The sequence below is a fragment of the Giraffa tippelskirchi genome, chromosome X, assembly GCF_054371585.1.
Source record: "Giraffa tippelskirchi isolate mGirTip1 chromosome X, T2T-mGirTip1v1.2.pri, whole genome shotgun sequence".
Taxonomy (NCBI): domain Eukaryota; kingdom Metazoa; phylum Chordata; class Mammalia; order Artiodactyla; family Giraffidae; genus Giraffa; species Giraffa tippelskirchi.
The window spans coordinates 95,733,885-95,752,784 of record NC_137289.1 but is presented as its reverse complement, the minus strand read 5'-3'; the positions used below and the strand labels follow the sequence as shown (position 1 = coordinate 95,752,784).

The 18,900-nt window shown below is 48.6% G+C and overlaps 2 protein-coding genes across 10 annotated transcripts; both read right to left on the bottom strand.

The window, feature by feature from the left end:
- Positions 1–903: 903 nt before the first annotated feature.
- Positions 904–5,064, bottom strand: EBP (EBP cholestenol delta-isomerase). 5 transcript variants are annotated; one of them, XM_081567419.1, is made up of 5 exons: positions 4,965–5,064; positions 3,648–3,959; positions 2,257–2,293; positions 2,005–2,135; positions 904–1,380 (listed from the first exon to the last, which is right to left on the bottom strand). In XM_081567419.1, exons 2-5 carry the CDS (start codon positions 3,946–3,948, stop codon positions 1,157–1,159), a joined length of 693 nt encoding a protein of 230 aa, XP_081423545.1. In that variant the 5' UTR covers positions 3,949–3,959; positions 4,965–5,064; the 3' UTR covers positions 904–1,156. The 5 variants fall into 5 exon arrangements, with proteins under 5 accessions (XP_081423545.1, XP_081423548.1, XP_081423550.1 ...); XM_081567422.1 differs by having other exon boundaries at positions 3,648–3,950; XM_081567424.1 differs by lacking the exon at positions 4,965–5,064 and adding an exon at positions 4,591–4,701 and having other exon boundaries at positions 3,648–3,950.
- A 1,126-nt stretch (positions 5,065–6,190) lies between these two features.
- PORCN (porcupine O-acyltransferase) lies at positions 6,191–17,164 on the bottom strand. 5 transcript variants are annotated; one of them, XM_081567416.1, is made up of 15 exons: positions 17,032–17,144; positions 16,219–16,391; positions 14,859–15,051; positions 14,486–14,529; positions 13,905–14,086; positions 13,694–13,824; positions 13,561–13,578; positions 12,327–12,341; positions 12,104–12,229; positions 11,844–11,944; positions 10,745–10,821; positions 10,589–10,652; positions 10,378–10,463; positions 8,959–9,069; positions 6,191–6,617 (listed from the first exon to the last, which is right to left on the bottom strand). In XM_081567416.1, the coding sequence occupies exons 2-15, from the start codon at positions 16,352–16,354 to the stop codon at positions 6,516–6,518; spliced, it is 1,386 nt and encodes a 461-aa protein (XP_081423542.1). In that variant the 5' UTR covers positions 16,355–16,391; positions 17,032–17,144; the 3' UTR covers positions 6,191–6,515. The 5 variants fall into 5 exon arrangements, with proteins under 5 accessions (XP_081423542.1, XP_081423540.1, XP_081423541.1 ...); XM_081567414.1 differs by lacking the exon at positions 12,327–12,341; XM_081567415.1 differs by lacking the exons at positions 12,327–12,341; positions 13,561–13,578 and having other exon boundaries at positions 17,032–17,164.
- Positions 17,165–18,900: the final 1,736 nt, after the last annotated feature.

The window sequence follows — 18,900 nt, the reverse complement described above, 5'->3', positions numbered from 1 at the left end:
CTGTGGGATGAGTGATAGGATATGGTGTAAGTGATGGAAGATCTGTGGGGTAATTGGGGATCTATAGGGTGAGTGATGGAGAATGTAAGGTAAATAGATTCTTCAAAGTGATTATGGGGAGTTTACAGGGTGAATGATTGAGGGATCTATGGTGAGTGATAAGATACCTATGGGGTAAATGATAGGACATTTGGTAGGCAAGTGATAAGGTCTGTGCAATACATGATGGGGTTTCTATGAGTGAGTCATGGAGTTGTATATGATGGAAGGTCTGTTGGGGCAAGTGATGGGGTCTGTGGTGTGAGTGATGGAGGTCTGTGAGGTGAATGATTCTCTCCGTCGATGGAGCAAATGAAAGGCTGTTTGTGCGGAGAGTGATGGGTATCTTAGGAGTTAATGATGGAGTATGTGGGGTGAGTGATGGGAGGTTAGTGGAGTGACTTTTGTGGGGGTGTATGGTATGAATGATGGGAATCTTTAAGGTAGTGATGGGGTTCTTTGGAGTGAGTAATAGGGGATCTATGGAGCTAGTAATGGGGTATTTGTGGGATACCTGATCAGGAGATAAGAGGCTGAGTAAACTGAAGAACTTGGATTTGGAAAATTCGCAGCCTGTCCATATTTCAAAACAAGAAAGGGTATATTCTGCAGAGAATGCCAAGGGTGTGGATGGACGATCACGCCTTAAAAGACTTTACAGGTGTGATTCATGGATCTAATTAACCATCAGGGGAATCTGTGGGGTCAGTGATGGAAATTTGTGAGGTCATAGGTTCGAGGTCGATGGGATGATGATGCTGGTCTATGGCCAAGAGGATGGCGGTCTGTGGAATGAGTGCTGGAAGGATCTATAGGGTCAGTCATGGGGCATCTCTGGGGTTAATAATTAAAGATCTCTCAGTATAGGGTCAAGATCTTTATTTACTGACTTAAAAAATTGTCCCCATCACAGATTTCCTAGGTTCTCTTGTACCTTTGTCCCATTGGCTCCTGACAGTGGCTCCACACGGCTCCTTTCTTCCCACTGCCCACCTATCAACCTGAGTTTGACAGATCAATTCGACTTGTCCTTCCAACCTGTGGGAGCAAGGATTGGCATCTTCTGGCAGGTGGAGAGTTCCTCAATAGCCGGTGTTTAAGCCTAGTTCATCACTCTTTAGTTCTGCTTACTCTTGGGTTTTGGGGCTTTGGCATCCAGTATGCTCTGGGCATGAGCAAGTTGCTTTATAGAATCTAGTATGAGGAGTCCGGGCAGCACCAGCCACAGGGCGTTCAAGAAGACAAAGTAAAACCAGAAGTAGAGTGGGTGGCCCAGCTCCCCGTGCTGGAATCCATCACGGTACTCTGTCAGGAAATAGAGCACATCTCCATACACCTGACCTGTGGGAGGTAGAAGGAGAAGGAAACTCTGTAAGGAGGAGGAAAAAATTCCAAGCCATTTTCCAAGTTATACAGCTCAGGATTCCCAAATTCAGAGACATAAAAGTTCTGAAATCACAAGACTGAAGATTTGAGAAATCAGAAATATGAGAATCCCAGAAATCAGAAGCTGAGACTTTCTGAACTCAAGAGAGTTCATGTCTCCGTAATTGAAGGAAGCTCAAAATCCTTTCATTCAAGACAGCTCAGGATTCTAGGACTAAAGAGAAGTCACATTTCCAGAAAGCTAACAACGTAAGAACATAAGAGGACTGAATCTCAGATGAAGGAAGCTCAGAATCTTGATCCAGAATAATGCAGGGGTTTCCCACTATCATGGGCCACCTCATGTAACTGTAACCCTCATGAGAGACTTTGTGATGGAGTGGGAGGAGAAATTAACTCTCCTGGATTGAGAACACAGGCCTGGAGGGGCATGGCTGTTCCAAAACCTCAGGGAGTTTGTCATTCAGTCTGACTCAGCCCTGGATGGTCACAATTGAGAAGTCCCACCCACAGGAATGCCCCCATGTCTGTAGATCCCCCATCAAGCCCTCAAGCACCCATTGTGGGCCTTCTCCTCACCCAGAGAGACCACAAGCTGTAGGACAAAGCGAAGGGGTTGCTGGCGGAGAAAAGCGATCACCACCCACAGGCTGAGTGGTCCCCACAGGTAAGCTGTGATGGTTTCCATGCATATCGTGAAGTTATCATTCCTGCAAGAGAAAGGATGGAGGGGGAACTGGCATCACTGTGCTCTACCTACAAGGCACCCCTTAATGCTCCCTGACTCACCTCCCCCCAAAACAATGCAGGTCTCTCTTGACAGACACTTACAGGATGTATCGGCTGTCTCCCTTGGCATACTCTTTCCCTGAAGAAGACAAGAAACTTATATGAAGAATATCAGCAGGAAAAGTTAGACTTGTGAGAGCCAAGGGCTCATGTAAGAAGACAGGCTTTATAACCTCCCCATGCCTCAGCTTCCTCATCTGTGAAATGGGGCAGCTGTTTTTATATGTATACAAGATAATGTGTGCAAACCTGACACAGAACATTAAGTGTTGCTGTGATTGTCTTGTATTCAATAAATGTTTGTGGAATAAAATCAGGCAGGTATAAATGATGGAGTGAGGAAAGTAGCCAATGAGAGAAAGAGAGAGAGTTTGAAGGTGAACAGATGAGTAAATGAAAGAGTGAGCAGAGATCACTAAGGAAAAGACAGATCACCCAATATAAAAATAGACAGGAGACTGAAATAGGTTTTTCACAAAAGAGGATTCTAAATGGTCAATAAATACATGAAAGGTACTCATTATCACTAAGGGAAAGCAAATTAAAACCATAATGAGATATCACTCACATCCACTCGAAGGACTAAAATTTAATAAACACCTGATTGTATCAAGTGTTGATGAGGATGTGGGAAAACTAACTCTAATATACTGCTGGTGGGAATATAAAATGGTGCAGCCATTCTTGAAAAGTTTGGCAGTTTTTCATAACATTAAACACACATCTACCACAGGACCCAGACATTCTACTCCTCCACATTTACCCAAGAGAAATGAAAGCAGATCCCCACAGAGACTTGCAGAAGAATGTTCTAGCAGATTTATTCATGAGGCCAAAAAAGAATACTGTTTGTAACAGCAAGATTGGGGGAAATACCTATTAATACTGGAAAAGTCAAATAATTCTGTAACATTTATGCTTTCAAACTCTTTATAAACTTATGATGAGTGTCCTCATTTAAAAAAAAAAGCAAAGTTCAGAAGCAAAGTTCATTTTAAAAAAAAGCATGTTACCATTTATACAAAAGGAAAAATTAAAATGATGATGATGATAAAGTTATATGGCATGTATTGTCTGCCAAACATTGTTCTAAGTGTCATACATGTATTTGGGTATGACTATTATCCCTCTTCTACAGTTGAGCAAACTGAGGCTTATGTGTGTAATTTATGTGTAAAACCCTGAAAAGAAACATAAGCAATTATTTGGGGAAACATGGTGGATAGAAGGTAGATTTTTACTGCATACCTCTTTAAATGGCTTCATTTTGGATGTGAATGAAGCCATGTGAATATATATGCAACAAAAGTTAAATAAATTTTAAAAATTTATTTTAAACGAATGGAATAAGAATTGGTGGGTAGGTAAACATCTAAGCCAATCCTTGTCCAGGAAATTCCCTTCCACAGCATGTTGAAGAACCCAGGACTCACAGAGTTGAGATAAGATGGCTTGGTCTCCAAGAAGGTCCGCGTGGTAGAGGCTGAACCAGCCCTCAATCACCAAGTGAATGAACGCACATACTGCAAACCAGCACAGGGACAGTCTCCGCCAAGTCCCCAGCGGGACGACTGCAGCACGCCCTGACAACAGCCATGTGGTCACAACTAAGACTCCAGAGACGGAGAAGAGGCCAGCCAGGATATGCCAGGTGGGGCAGTCATTAGGCACAAAGTTGTCTAGTCTCAGGTGCCGAGGCCAGTAGGGGTGCGTGGGGCTGGTGTTGGTGGTCATGTCTTTGTAGGCTGATGGTGATGTGTGGATATGTAGAAAAGAGAATAAAAAAAAAAAAAACTGAACAAATACAAAGGCATATAATGTGATCATAAAATCAAATCCAAATCGTTTATTATGACAAGAAATGTAAGTGGACTCAATTAACCAATTAAGACTGACTCAATTAAAATAATCTAATTATATACTATTTTAAAAACATGAATATAAGGCCACGGAAAAACTGAAAGCTTGTTCCTGCCCTCTGGGAGCCATATGATACAGTAGACACAGGAACCAGAACAGGTCCCAGCTCTCATTGGTCTCACTGGGGAAGATAGGAACCAGGCCTAGTCTCTGCTCTCATTGGTCACAGTCTGGTGGTCAGACACAAGAATCAGACTAGGTCCCAGCCCTCATTGGTCATGCTCTGGCGAGGGAGACACAGTAACCAGGCCTGATCCCCGCCCTCAGGGGTTACAGTCCGCTTGGGGAGACACAAGAGCCAGGCCTGGTGCCACGCCTCACAGGTCTGCTAGGGAAGACACAACGATAAGATCTGCAGGGGTTACTGTCTTGCATCCTGCAACGGAAAGTTATTACCCTCCCCAAAGTCCTGGAAACTGCAGAACAGAAAAAAAAGATGACTAATCAGAACTACACCTTCAGGTTCAGTGTATGGGATTATCCTACCCCTCCGAAATTGCTCACCCTGCAGCCAACCCGCAAGAAAGAGGAAAGTGGAGGGCACGGGTCCTTCGCCGGGAGCGAAAGAGGAAAAGGAGGGGCAAATACGGAGACCATCAATCGGAAGTAGAACCTTGGTTCAGCTGCCCAATGAGAAGGCAGATCTTTTGCAGTCCTGACAACCGCGCAGTAGCCGACCGCTCTGCGCAGGCGCGTGGGGGTGGCTAGGGTGGCAAAGCGGCGAGGGAAGTGGGGGCGGGGGAAGGGTCTCGCGCAAGCGTGCCGAGGGCTGGCCATTTAGCAATTGAGAGCTAAGGGATGGAGAGGCAGTTCAGGCGGAGGGCACTCACTCAACAGCGCGTTTGCAGCGGCCTCTCCCACAGGCTCCCGGGTCTCACTAAGATCGCTCGCTGGCTCCGAAATATCACTACTTCAAATCCAACCCCTCACAGGTTCCGCCTTATGGAAATGACCAATGGAGGAGCTGGAAATGAGGCCAGTGCCGCTCTCAACCAATAGTTATTGTCTGTGTGCCGCCGACCCCGCCCTCACGCGTGGTACCATTTTTGCTGCGGAGAAGCCGAGGTTGGTGGGCGTTTTCAGCCGGAAGCCAGTCTGTGGCAAGACTTGGCTTCAGTTTCCCTAACCCCTTATCCATCCCATCGGAAATCAGTTGTTTATCTGGTGTTGAATCAGCATTGCATTGCCCTCATTTGTAAAAGCAGAGCAACCAAAACTTCCCAGATCAACCTTCAATCCTAACCCCCCCCCCAATGGGCAAGGAAACTTAATATAAATAAGTCCTGGTGGCTCAGCAGTAAAACATCCACCTGCAACGCAGGAGATGCGGATTCGATCCCTGAGTCGGGAAGATCCCCTGGAGAAGGGAATGGCAATCCACTTCAGTATTCTTGCCTGGGAAATCCCATGGACAGAGGAACTCGCGGGCTACAGTCCATGGGGTTGCAGAGAGTTGTACACAACAGGCAGATCAAATCTTACTGCTGCCTCCGCCTCTCTCTCAGGCCACCTCCATCCTGACTTCAAGACAGAAGAACCAATCAAAACCCAAGCCCCTCAGCCTTGCTGACCAATTGACATGGAGACCCTCAAACCCCCTGTGCTAACTCTAAAGAGTGAATCGAAACTCCATAACTCTAACCCAGTGGGCATCCAGACTATTCAGTCAGGCTCCAGACCCAACCCAGGCCTTCTATCCAATTAGAATCCACACCCCTCAGTCCTAAGGACCAATAAGCATCAACTTCATCAGTCTTGCTTTTTCTCCACTGTCCCAGTCAGGGCAACCAGTTAGAATGGGAATTCCTCAGTTTTTCAGCCAATTAGAACAATTATTATCAGGCCTCCCCCACATCCAGGTATCTAGTCTGTCTTGGTCCCACTCAAATCTACCAGTGCTATCCTCAGGCTCATCATTCAATCATGAATGATAATAAATGAACTAGAAACCAATCACAACCTCCCTCTTCATGGTTTCTAGCTTCCAAACCTTTATCTACGCTGTGTCCCCTTCCTAATTCATTTCTATTCCCCACTGAGCAGTGAATAAAGAGGCTTTTGTATATTTCCTACTTTTATTTGATAATAACAAACTGTATAAAAAGGGACAAGGAAGGCGGGGAGGCCCTGGATCTCCCCCTCTCTGCTTCCCCAAGCATCCCCCACCCCTAGGCCCCAGGAGGGACCACTCCCTTCCCGCCTTGTGGTGGGGTGGGGATTGACAGGCATGGAAATGGTGTGTGTGTGTTTGTGTATGGGTGTTGAGGGGGGTCAAGGATGGAGAGAGGGTCAAGAATTAGAGGGCCTTCCCTCATCACGCATCAGAGCTGGCACCCTGAGGAAGGGTCTTGAGGGAGCTTGTGATGGTCCACAGATGTGTCTCAGCCTATGAGACGGTAGAAGATCCAGCATCCAAAAGTGACCCAGTGACTGGCCCAGCTGAGCTCTGACCATTTGTGGACAGTGTATGCCATGCCGTAGCCCTGTGGGAAAGAGGTGATGGTTGGTCCCACTCAGCAAGAATAAAGATCTCAGGAAAACCCATCCTTTGCTCAAGGATGTTTCTGTGACTCCACTGCAACCCTGAGTGAGGCCCCAGAGGAGATTGAGTACATATGAAAGGTAAGCAGACTTAGTCTTTTTTCTTTTGTGTTTTCTCCTCTTTTAAAAATTTAAATACGAGACAAGGCAATCCCACTGTCTGACCTGTACTCTCCCTTATATATAAAGAGTTCCTAGAAATTGAGTTTTTAAAAAGACAGACATTAGCAAAGGAGGTGAGTAGGCCATTTTCAGAAAAGGAAAAAAAATGAAATCACTCTTAAACATATCAAAAGATACTCAGCCTCATGCATCACCTCCTTCCACTCAAACTGACAAACATATTTGTGATGTCTGAGAGGCACTCTGTTATTGTTGCAACAAGCATGATCACACCCTGCTGGTGGGAGGGTGAAAAGGTAACTTCTCCATTGCTATCAAGACTAGATCCTACAGTTCTGTCTGCTCCTCTGTGAATCCACATGGCTGTGATGTTATTACTTGCTGTAGCATTACTTACAATAGAAAAGGAGTGGAAAATCACCTGGGTGTTCACTGATAAGGGACAAACTTCCCTTATGTCACAATGGAAAAAATGAATGAGGATACTCTGTGTCTTTTTAAAAAAAAAATATTTATTTGGCTGTGCCTGGTGTTAGTTGCGGTATGCGGGATCTAGTTCCATGACTGGGGATCAAACCCAGGCTCCCTGCATTGGGAGCAAAGGGTCTTAGCCACTGGACCACCAAGGAAGTCCCTACTCTGTCTTAATGTGGGAAGTTTTCAGGAATTATGTGAAAAAAACAACATGCAGCACAGTATCATTCATGTGTTACCTTTAGGGTAAAAACTAGGGGGAGGGAATTAAAAATATTTTTATAGCTGCTTATTATGTTTATATCTTAGAAGAATAGTTCGATAAAATGAACAAAAGTAGGTACCCATAAGAGGATGGAGGTAAGACGGTAGAAATAAGACTTTCCCCTGAATATCTTGTACACTGTTTGGTGTTTGAACCATGCAATATGCATTAACTATTTTTTTTTAGCTGTGCCTAGAGGATTGCATGGAGAAGGCAATGGCACCCCACACCAGTACTGTTGCCTGGAAAATCCCGTGGATGGAGGAGCCTGGTAGGCTGCAGTCCATGGGGTTGCTAAGGGTCGGACACGACTGAGCGACCTCACTTTCACTTTTCACTTTCACCTTTCACTTTCACCCATTGGAGAAGGAAATGGCAACCCACTCCAGTGTTCTTGCCTGGAGAATCCCAGGGACGGGGGAGCCTGGTGGCCTGCCGTCTATGGGGTCACACAGAGTCGGACACAACTGAAGCAACTTAGCAGCAGCAGCAGAGGATTGCAGGACCTTAGTACCCTGACCGGGGATTGAACCTGGGCCCCAGCAGTGAAAGTGCCATGTGCTAACCACTAGACTGCCAGGGAATTTCTTGCATTAACTATTTTTTAAAGTTTTAATAAAAAAACAAAAATTTTATTTAAAAATAAGCAAAACCCAGATTTTACACATTCAACCTGAATGAAAAATCAAAAATTGTTTTTAATTACAAAATATAAAATATAAAGTTTTATTTTCAATTAAAAATTGAACTAAGGGAATTCCTGGTGGTCCAGTGGTTAGGACTAGGTGCTTTCACTGTGGTGGCTCAGGGTTCAATTCCTGGGCAGGGAGCTAAGATCCCGCAAGATGCCTGGTGTGGCCCAAAAAAAAAAAAAAAAAGAAGAAGCAAAACCTGGATCCTGTTAGTGCCATATGAATAAACATTACTTTCAATTTCAATTGTTTTTCATTTAAAGAGGAGTAAAATCTGGAATGTGCACACTCTACCTGAATAAAAATAGTATATACATTTTAACATACACTTTTAAAGTAGAATCCAGGATTTGCACAATCAATATAAATAAAACTACTTTTAACAAATTAAATAAAGAAAACTTGTGAGTTCTACCTAAGTAACAATATGATGAAATAATTAACTTTTACAAAAGGAAAACTCAGATTTTGTATTCTATCTATAGAAAATAAATTTTATAAGTAAAATAAACATATTTTGCACACTTCATCCAAGTAAAAGACCCAACAGTATCAATCAACCAGAGGGACAATGGGAGAGAAGGACAGAGGAGCAGTGGTTACACAAGCTGGAGACACTGGACACAAGGTCCTCATGTCTTGTCCTCCACACCTTTGTTCTTATGGTTCCGGTGAGCAGGTAGCACATTCCTGGGTGACCCCCAGCCCAGAGCCCGCCCCACACCTTACCTGCTCCTCTGTGGTGTCGTCCACATCAACATCAAACAGAGAGCCTAGGTAGGCTAGGTGGAAGATGGCCAGGGCCCCAAAGAACAGGTTTAAGGCTCGCACCCCCAGGCCCTGTGGAAGACAGATGGATAAGCTTGGCAGCTGGACCTAATCACTGTCCTCCAATCCCACCTGGGCAGTTGCTCCCAGGGAAACACGCTGCTGCTGCTGCTGCTGCTAAGTCGTTTCAGTCGTGTCCGACTCTGTGCGACCCCCTAGACTGCAGCCTACCAGGCTCCTCCGTCCATGGGATTTTCCAGGCAAGAGTACTGGAGTGGGTTGCCATTGCCTTCTCCAATGAATGAAAGTGAAAAGTGAAAGTGAAGTCGCTCAGTCGTGTCCGACTCTTCGTGACCCCATAGACTGCAGCCTACCAGGCTCCTCCATCCATGGGATTTTCCAGGCAAGAGTACTGGAGTGGGTTGCCATTGCCTTCTCTGGGAAACACGCTAGGCACAGGAATAAGGATGTCCAGGGGACCCCCCACCAGAGTAGGAAAGAGATGGTTCTGATCCTCCTGTGGGAGCTCAAGGGGTCTCCAAGGATGAGGATACTGTTAGCTTGAGAACGTCCAAATTGGGGGAGATTTGAGCATTCAGGCAGAGGAGGAAGAATGGTGGGTGGGGCTTTGAGTTGGGGGTTTATGGTGATAAACATTGGCTGTCTGGTTCGAGGCAAATCTGAAATTCTCCATACTTCTTGTTGCCAAAAGAATGAGAAAAAAAAGACACAAACCAAAGCAAATCGCTACTGTGACCTACAGGGCCCACCTCTCCCCCTCTGACTCACTCTGCTCAAGCCATCCTGGCCTCACTGTTCCTCAAATATTTCAGGCACTCTCCCATCTTGGGGCCTTTACTCTGGTTGTTCCCTTTGCCCGAAATGCTCCCCTTCCTTACCTCCTTCGGTTAAAGAACTCAAAAGTCACCTCCCCACTTAAACTTGAAACCACTCACCCCTGATATTTCCCTCTCCCCTTCCCTTATGTATTTTCTCCTTGGCACTAATCACAACCTAACAAGCTACTACACTTTACTGACTTATTTTTTATTTACTGTCTCCCCTGTTAAAATGTTTGTCCCAGAGGGCTGAGATTTTGGTTTATTTTGTTCATCACTGTGTCTCCAGCACCTAGACAGTGCCTGGTACCAGGAGGTGCTCAACAAATGTTCATTGGGAAAATAAACGCTAGGTGGGTATACAGCAGTTGCTTGATACATTCTTATTAGAGAGATGGATACCAGTGAATAGAGGTGAGGTTATGAACATGGTTCAGGACTGGAAGAGAAAGCTGGGCACCCTGAGACAGATATAAGATGGAAAGAGAAGTAATTTTTGAGGGGGGCGTTGACCACAAGGCTGCCTAGGCTGAATCCTCACCAAGCGATGCTGGTGTGAACAGTCTGGTGGGCACCGTTTTGATAAGACGCAGGCACTGAGAATCCGAGCCAGGCGCTTTCGGAGAACTAGGGCAGATGCAGGGGAGGGGAAGGTAAGACTGTCAGGTTAGCCTCAGGTGACAGCGGTTCCAGCCCGCCACCCACCAACACCAGCCACCCATCCCATCTGCTGGGTTGGGTTCTGCACTCACCATGCTCCACATAAGTGATAAATGCCAGGGACAGCAGTACTGCAGCCAGGTGGAAGCTGAAGCCCTGGGGTGGGGTTGGGGGCAGTGAGGTGAGTGAGCAGGAGGCCCCGCCACCCCCACCCAGCTACCATCCTGATCCCACTCTGCTCTACTCACGTGCAGGAGGGCGCTGGCTGCATAGGTGACTAGCACAGCTGAGAAGGTCCCCAGGTGGAGAGCATTCTTGAAAACATCTACAGGGGGAGAGAGGTGGGGCAAGAGTCTCCTTAGCTTTTCCCCTGCCCTACCTGGGGGGCCATTAGGGCAGGGTGAGGATACCCACAACCTCTAGAGGCCCCCAGGATGAAGTCTCTCTATAATGGCCTCCAATTTCACATTATCTAAAACTTAGCTCCTGATTGTCCCTCCCAACCTATTCCTCCTGTAGTCTTTCCAAGTGTGGCCAATGTCAACGAAACCCTTCCAATTCATCAGGACCAAAAGCCTCACTATCCCCTGACTCCCATAACCAAACTCTTAGCATATCCTGTCAGTTCCAGCTTTGGAGTGTATCCAGAATTTGACCTCTGCATTTCCACTGCTGCCCTCCCCAACACCCCGTCTTTCCTCACAATAGCCAGAGGATCCTGTTACAACCCAAGGCAGCCCATGGCCCTCCTCTGCTCATACCCCTGCTCTGTCTCTCTCAGAGAAAAAGCCAAAGTCCTCCCCATGGCCACAGAGACCCTATAGGACCAGGCTCTGTCACCTCTTGGACCTCACCTCCTGCCACTTACCCCCTTGCTCACTCTGCTCCGGCTCTACTGGTCTCCTCACTGTACCTCAAATGTGCCAGGTACACTCCTGCCTCAGGGCCTGTGCACTGCTGTTCCCGCCATCTGTTACATTTCTCCCATACATATTTGCATTGATTGCTTTCTCACCTCTAGGTCTTTGCTCAGACTAGCTCCTCAGTGAGACTTGCTCTGGTTGATTTATTTAAAATTGCACCCACTCCCACCCACACACTCCTAACACTCCCAGATCTTCTTTACCTTCTCTCTTTAATTTTCTTACCACAGCACGTATCACCACCTGAACTACTGTGTATTTTTTAAAATTATACTGCTCCCCCAACAAAAATGTCAACTCCACAAGAACAGGAGTTGTTTGGGAGGTTTTTTGGTCCCTACTATCTTCAACTTGTTGTATGAATGTGAAAAGGGGTGTGGGTTGATGATGCCAACCCTCTTGGAGTGATGACTTGGTGACTCACAGTTATTTAGCCAATAAGACATGGGCAGGTTCCAGCTTGTGACAACTTCCACCATGGACCGGGGCAGCTCCACATTCAGTGGCTTAGAGACTGTCAAGTCCCTGTGGGCAAAAGAGACATGCAAACTCATTTGGGATTTAACCCTCCTGAGAGTCACACTTTTGTTCTTAGCTGTTCCCTCCCCTGGGAGCACCCCCCTCCTCCCTGAGGCTCCTCTAGGCAGCACCCTGTGGGAGATGGGGCCCCTCAGCCCTCCCCACCATTCCAGGTGATCCTTCTCCTCGGTGAAGCCGGCCCCCGCCAACGTGGCCGTAGCTTCGGACAGAAAGCCCACAAAGTAGTTGCTGAAGTGGAAGGAGACAGCACTCTCGTAGGCTCGCAGCCACCTGGGGGAAAAGGAGCCAGAGAGAGAGGCATCATGCCCGGGTCCAGGTGTGACACCCCCCGATTGCCAGCATCCCTTGCCCCACTCCGTAGACTCACCTTACCATGGTGCCCCTAGGGGTCAGGAAGGCAGCAGAGAAGAAAGGAAAGAGAGTCAGAGAGGCCCTGGAAGCTGGTCTGAGTTGTTCATCGACAAGACAGACAGAAATATGGCAGCAAAAGAAGTGATAGTCATGCTACAAGAGTCACACACATCCATCCTTCCATGCCCTGTTGGTTAGTTTCAGGTGGCTCAAATTGATGTGTGAGTTGCTCTATGATATGACATGGTCCCACAGCCTCACTTGGCCAGACATCCAGACCCAGCCACTGTTAGAGGCTGACCTCACAGCTACATGGGCAGGCACATATACTATCAGACTCCCAGCTCTCTGACCGGATTCAGTGACCATAAGACACATGGAAGTCCTTTAGTTAGGCTCAGAGATCGTCAAGCACCCAGTTATGTACACATACATGATTCTACACTTAAGACAGTCATCCTGTCAGTTGTACAGTCAGACATGGTCAAAGACAGGCAGCATCTTCCACTGGAAAAAGCGTAGGTTCTGGATTCAGGCCTGGGATTAATGTCTGGCTGTAGTTGGGTGACAGTGGGCAAGTCATTCAGAGCCTCATTCATCATCAGACACAATCAGCAGCCAGTGAGGAGGGGAGAAGTTCATGTAATCAAAGAGCTGGATGAAATCCTAGTCACACCAGGGGTGGATGGTCAGTCCTGCCCCTCCGCTGCACAATACTGAGGAGCCAGTTAAGGCAGATCCATAGGCAGAATCATCACAGACACACACACAATATGCCACAGATCCATTCCCAGCCACAGTTAGAGATAAGCCAGGTTTATCCTATCTAGTGACAGCCACATGCTCCCATCACAGACAACTGCACAGCCAGCCAGCACTCCAGTCCCACACAAGGAGTCCCTGGCTGACAGGCAAAAACCCACACACACCTCTAGCCACTGTCACAGACAGGTCAGCATCGCCAACCGACACATATCTGTTGCTCTCTATTGCACTCATATAACTTGCTTCTAATGGTGGAATAGCAGAACAGATGGACAGACAGGCATAGTATGTAATGGAGTATCTATTGTACATGGAGTTATAGGGCCAATCATGGTCAAACCAAAGCCCTCAGACAAACACTCAGTCTCTGTCTAGTCACTGGGTAGATGGTCAGACAGTCTCAGACTCACAGAACCAATCAGTTACAGACTATGCCCCCACCCCCCAGTCAGCCCCACTCGCCCTCAGCACCTGCCCTCATTTACCTGACTTTGCGTTTCTTGCTGTAGTAACAGAAGACAGATAGAAGCATTAAGAGACAAGCTCAGAGCTGGGGAGACCCCACGTCCCTCCCCAACCCCCTCACTGCTGGGCAGAGGCCTCAAAGGCTGTGCTCACTTGCGAAGGAGGCGGTCACCATCAAGGGGAATGAAGTACGGGAAGAGGTAGGGCCCCACACAGGTGGACAGCACAAGGCACAGCAGGGCCAGCGCCAGGCTCCGGGTCACCTTCTGCAGCCATCGACGGCTCTATGGGGATCAAGGCTCCGTGAACACTGCCTCATGGTGGCTCCCACAGTCCCTGCCCACCTTTCTACCCAGGGCCTCACCAGCGGGCGACCTTGGACGGCCTGTAGGTAGCTGTGGAAGGATATCCAGGGCCCGAACACGATGGTGCCCACGAAGTAGAGGTAGCCCATGAACTCCACAGGCGAGGGCACTGCGCCCACCTCGCCCCTGTCCAGGTCGAAGCCCAGAGACACCGCCTTCATGGCCACGATCATCTGGGCCCCTACATGTGGTGCCCATGGTCAAGTGGATGAGAAGAGAGCAGGTAGCCATGGGGGGATGTGGGGATCACCAGGTGAAAGGCGGTAGGAAAGAAGAGTGCAAGGGTGGAGAAGTGGGCACAGGGTCAGACAGGCAGTTGAGCAGGTGGGCCCAGGACAGGCAGACGTCCTGACTCTATAGAGAGTCAGGCACGGACATGAGATGGGACAGACAGATGGGGTGGGGGAAGAGGCATGGTAGAGAGAAACACAGACGTGAGGGGAGTCTGAGGGCTGCGTGTCCAGTGAGCTAGGCAGATGAGGGATAAGCATGGGGAAGGAAAGAGACAGGGTGGGGGGATTTAGGAGAGGTGGAGTGGGGCTGGAGGGCTGGGGCAGAGGACAGAGTCAGGGCTGCCTACCTCGCATCTTGTGCCATGTCACAGTATCCACCATGTGCATCTCACTGAGGAAAAAGGTGGTGATCTTGGCCCTATGACTCCCCTGGCCTCAGACACCGCAAAGCGGGGAAACCAAGGTGCAAAGAGGGTATATTTTCCCTGCCCTGCACAACCTCATGGAGGAAGAGTTCTCCAGGGCTCCCTCCTCCAGGGGGAGCTCAAGTCCCACCTGTCCAGTGTAGCCCTTTGGAAAGAACAAGTCTCCCAGATTTCCGCTTCCAGAAACATCCTATGCCCTCTCTGTCCTGGACAGTCTCATGAGGGGTGTCCTGGGGACCCACCCCCCCACCCACTCTTCTGCTGATGGTACAGGGATGAGGACTCACACCCATACCCCATAAGCAGGTAGATGAGGATGGTGACGGAGAGGAAGACGCCCCGATGGGAAGAATGTCGGCAGAGGAACAGCACGAGGTAGCACAGGAGGCTGAGCAGCACGACCCAAACCATGTGCAGCTGGAAGAAGTGGTAGAGGCTGAAGAAGCCACCTGCCACGGTGCTTGCATGCTTCAGATAGGATGGCAATCCTTTGGGTGAAAGAAAGAGAGAACATGATAGGGAATTATAGGAGGGTTGGTAGAAGGGCAACCTGGGCAGAGTTCACAGCTCAGGCAAAGGCTTAGAGGTTGGAATGTGGTGGGATTGCAGGTGACACAAAGCATGTTTTGAGGAGCTGGGGAGGCGGCTTGGGTTTAAAGAAAAGAGACATCTATAAAGGTCATTTTGGGAACCCTGGAGGAAATCTGAATAACTTATATTGTATAACACTATAGCATTGAGATTAAATTTCCTGAGGGGTGATGGTTTAGGCTATGATTGTGGGGGGAAGATGTCCTTATTCTTGGGGGACATATGCAAGAGGATTTGGGGTGAAGTGTCAGCAGGTTATTCAAGTGATTCAGGAAGATGATCGAGTGATCGATAGAGCGAGGTAATGTGGCAGGATGTTGACAGCTGGAGAATCAGGTGATGCGTATATGAGTATTATACTATTCTTTCAACTTAGCTTTGCAGTAACTTTGAAATTTTTCAAAATGATAAACCTGGGGAAAAATAAAACATCCATTTAAGAAAAGAACAAGAAAAAAGAAAGTGTAGAACTTCTGAGTCTCAGATTTCCAAAATTCTCAGCATCCTATAGGAACCTTGGGGACTTGGAATCTTATCTTTTTAGAAAAAGGCATGCCCCGGTTTGTGGAAACATTTCAGAATCCTAGAATCCAGAAATCTTATTATGATTCTAGAAATCCAGAATGCCAGCATTTTGGAAGCACAGAATATGAGAATTTCAATGTGCCAGAATCCCCAAACCCTGTAACATGGTACTTTGGGATACACGGTACTTTCCATAGCCCTGTGACATGTGCATTTCAGAATTTTATAACCTTGGGATGTAGGCATTTCAAAATCCCAAGATTCAGGAACCTCAGCTTTCAAGAATCCCAGAACCCAGGGATACTGAAAGGCATGGTTTGGCATGGCAGGATGAGACTTGGTGTGATGTAGCATGGGGTGGCCGTGTTAGTAGGATGTGGGGTGGTAGAGTGGGGCTTGGCCTGGTGGGATGTGGTAGGCTGGACACATAGGAGCCTGGCTTGGCAAGATGGGGCAGAATAAAGTGGGCCTTGGTATGGATAAATGTGACAGGTGTGATATGGCTTGGCATGGTGGCCCATGGTGGGGCAGGCACTTACCAAGCCTCCAGAGGAGGCGGCAGGCGAGGCAGATGGCAAGGAGCAACCAGATCTGGTCAAGGCCCTGCTGGGCAGTAGGCAGGAGACAGCCCTGCAGCAGCTGCTGGAAAAATTCCTGGCGGCTGAAGGTGGCCATTATGGACCCCCACGGATGGATGGACAGATGGATAGACCTGCCAAAGGAGGGACACAGAGGAGGCTAGCTGGGATGTCCATGGGGCAGATGATGCTCAAGGGATGGATTTGAGCACTCAGATTTCAGTTTAGGGTATGGCGGGGCTGGGGGAGGGTGCGAGTGTCAGGTACATCAGACTGAGCCGCCAACTGTGTGTGTATGTGTGTGTGTAGGGGGGTGTCCTGGGTGCCCATACACAGCCCATGACCTGAGGTGAATGAAGGATCTGTGTTCTTGTACGCTGGGAACAGTCCGGGTCCGATGGCAATTGAATGGTGTACATTCTAGGCCTGTATATCAAATTGAGGGGCTCCCTGGTTTGCAATGTACAGTCACGCTGTGTGGAGGGCAGAGAGGGAGATCCTGTGACACTTGGGGACCGTGTGCATCTCTCCTTGAACGGAGGTGGGGGGTGTCCTGTATCCCCCGCGCGCCCCATCCCACCCCCACCCGGCCGCCAACAAAGCCCTTCCCAGGCCCGGGGGCTGCAGGGAGGTGGAGATGGCGGTAAGGGACACGGCAGAAGGAGTTCGAAAGGTGATGGAGAGGGGGCCCTAGCACACGCACTGCAGACCCGCAAGGGGAGGCCGGCTCAGGATGCAAGCGGGAGAGCCGAGCGTGCACCACCGGCGACCTACCTGGCAGTAAGGAAGCTGCGGTCCAAGGGGCTGGGGACGTGCCGCCGCCGCCGTCGTCGCTGCCTCCTCCTGGCAGCCTCCCCCGCAGGCCGCAAGGCCGGGACCAGCTGCAGCTCTCCGGGCGGCGCGGTGAGCGGGCCCTTTAAATCCCGGGCCGGCCCGGTCGGCCAATAAGAGAACGGGAGCGGGGCGGGGACGAAGGAGGAGGGGAGCGGGAGGATTGAGGGAAGGAGCTGGAGGTAGAGTGGAGCCGGGCGCGGAGGATGTTGGCGCGCGGAACGTTGGCTCCCGCAACTTTCCGACCTTTTAGTGTGCCAGTCCCTGAAGGGTCGTGTCGGGAGGTCTTCTGACCATCCAAGAACAAACCGTCCAATCACCAAATTCCTAAACCGTGGAAGCCGAGATGGGAAAGATGGGGGAGGGAGGAGAGAAAGCCCGCTCCTCCACTCATCCGCCTCGCCCCTGAAACTGCCCCCCCGCGCACGTCTTCGTGACACTGTTATGCCCCCGTTTCACAGATGGGAAAATAAACCGAGGTCCCTCCTTACCCATCCTCTGAGGGAACTATGAGAATTTCCAACCCTCCCCACCACCAGAGACCGGCCAGAAACGCAAGTACTGACTGTCACCTGGGAGCACGAATTAGGCGCCTAGGCTCCCCCGTAGGGACTCCCGGTGAGCACTTAGCTTGTCATTGAGAACTGATTTGCAGGTTGACTTCCCCGCCAGACTCACTCCTGCATTGAGGGTGACCCCAGCAACTACTGAGTGTTTCCTGTGAACCAGGAGGCTAGTACAGAGCACCGATTTCCCGGTGGCTCAGCGGTAAAGAATCCGCCTGCAATGCAGGAGACATAAGATACGCGGGTTCGATCCCTGGCTGGGGAAGATCACCTGGAGAAGGAAATGGCAACTCTTTCCAGTATTCTCGTCTGGAGAATCTCATGGATAGAAGAGCCTGGTGGGCTACAGTCCATGGGCTCCTAAAGAGTCAGACATGACTAACTTACAGTGTCCCCAACAATGGTTTGAATTTGGGCTCTATCTGCACCGACTCAGGATTTTGCAGCACTTGGTGTTTGCCTCCCCTCCCCTGCAGTGTCCAGACACTCCACTCTGCCCCTAGGCTGATGAAGGGCCTTTTTCCAAAGGAGCATTTATTGGGCACAGATTGCAAATTTAGCTATCAAGTGGAAGGAAGAAGAAAGCTAAAGTCAGGCTGGACCCCACCCTGGCCTGAGGAGCTAAATCAAACAGGTTCTAATCAGATTAATACCTGCCTGTATGGAGCTGGGCAAGCCATGCCCATTCCCCAGGCTTCAATGTCCCTTTCTGTTAAACAAAATAGTGGGATTAGCAGTTCTTTGCTTGGAAATACCAATGGCAATTGAAAAAAAAATGTATGTCTCCTCTCTTTAAAAAAATGTTAACATAAAGTTAAATAGAGTTTAAACACATAACATATATTACAAATGAAAAGCATTTAACAGTTGATCCTTGAACAGCACAGGTTTGAACTGTGTGGTCCACTGATAGGTGGGTGTTTTGAATCCTGGGGTGTGGAGGAACCATGGGTATGGAGGGCCAACTATGAATTATACACAGATTAAACTCCTCCCAGTTGTTCAGTGGTTAACTGTAATGAATAATTACATAGGCCAGACACAGCATTATCAATTCCTTTCCTTAACAGCAGAATACAGGCCATAAATTTTGTGAATTAGACTTCATTCTAATTTTTTCCTCAGTTTTCAAACATACTCAAGTCAACAGTGACCCACAGCACAAGCAAGAACTATTTCCTTTGGTTGCAAGACCTGGCATTTAAAACTGGAAGATCCTCACTATGCATATCCTGAGCATCACAGA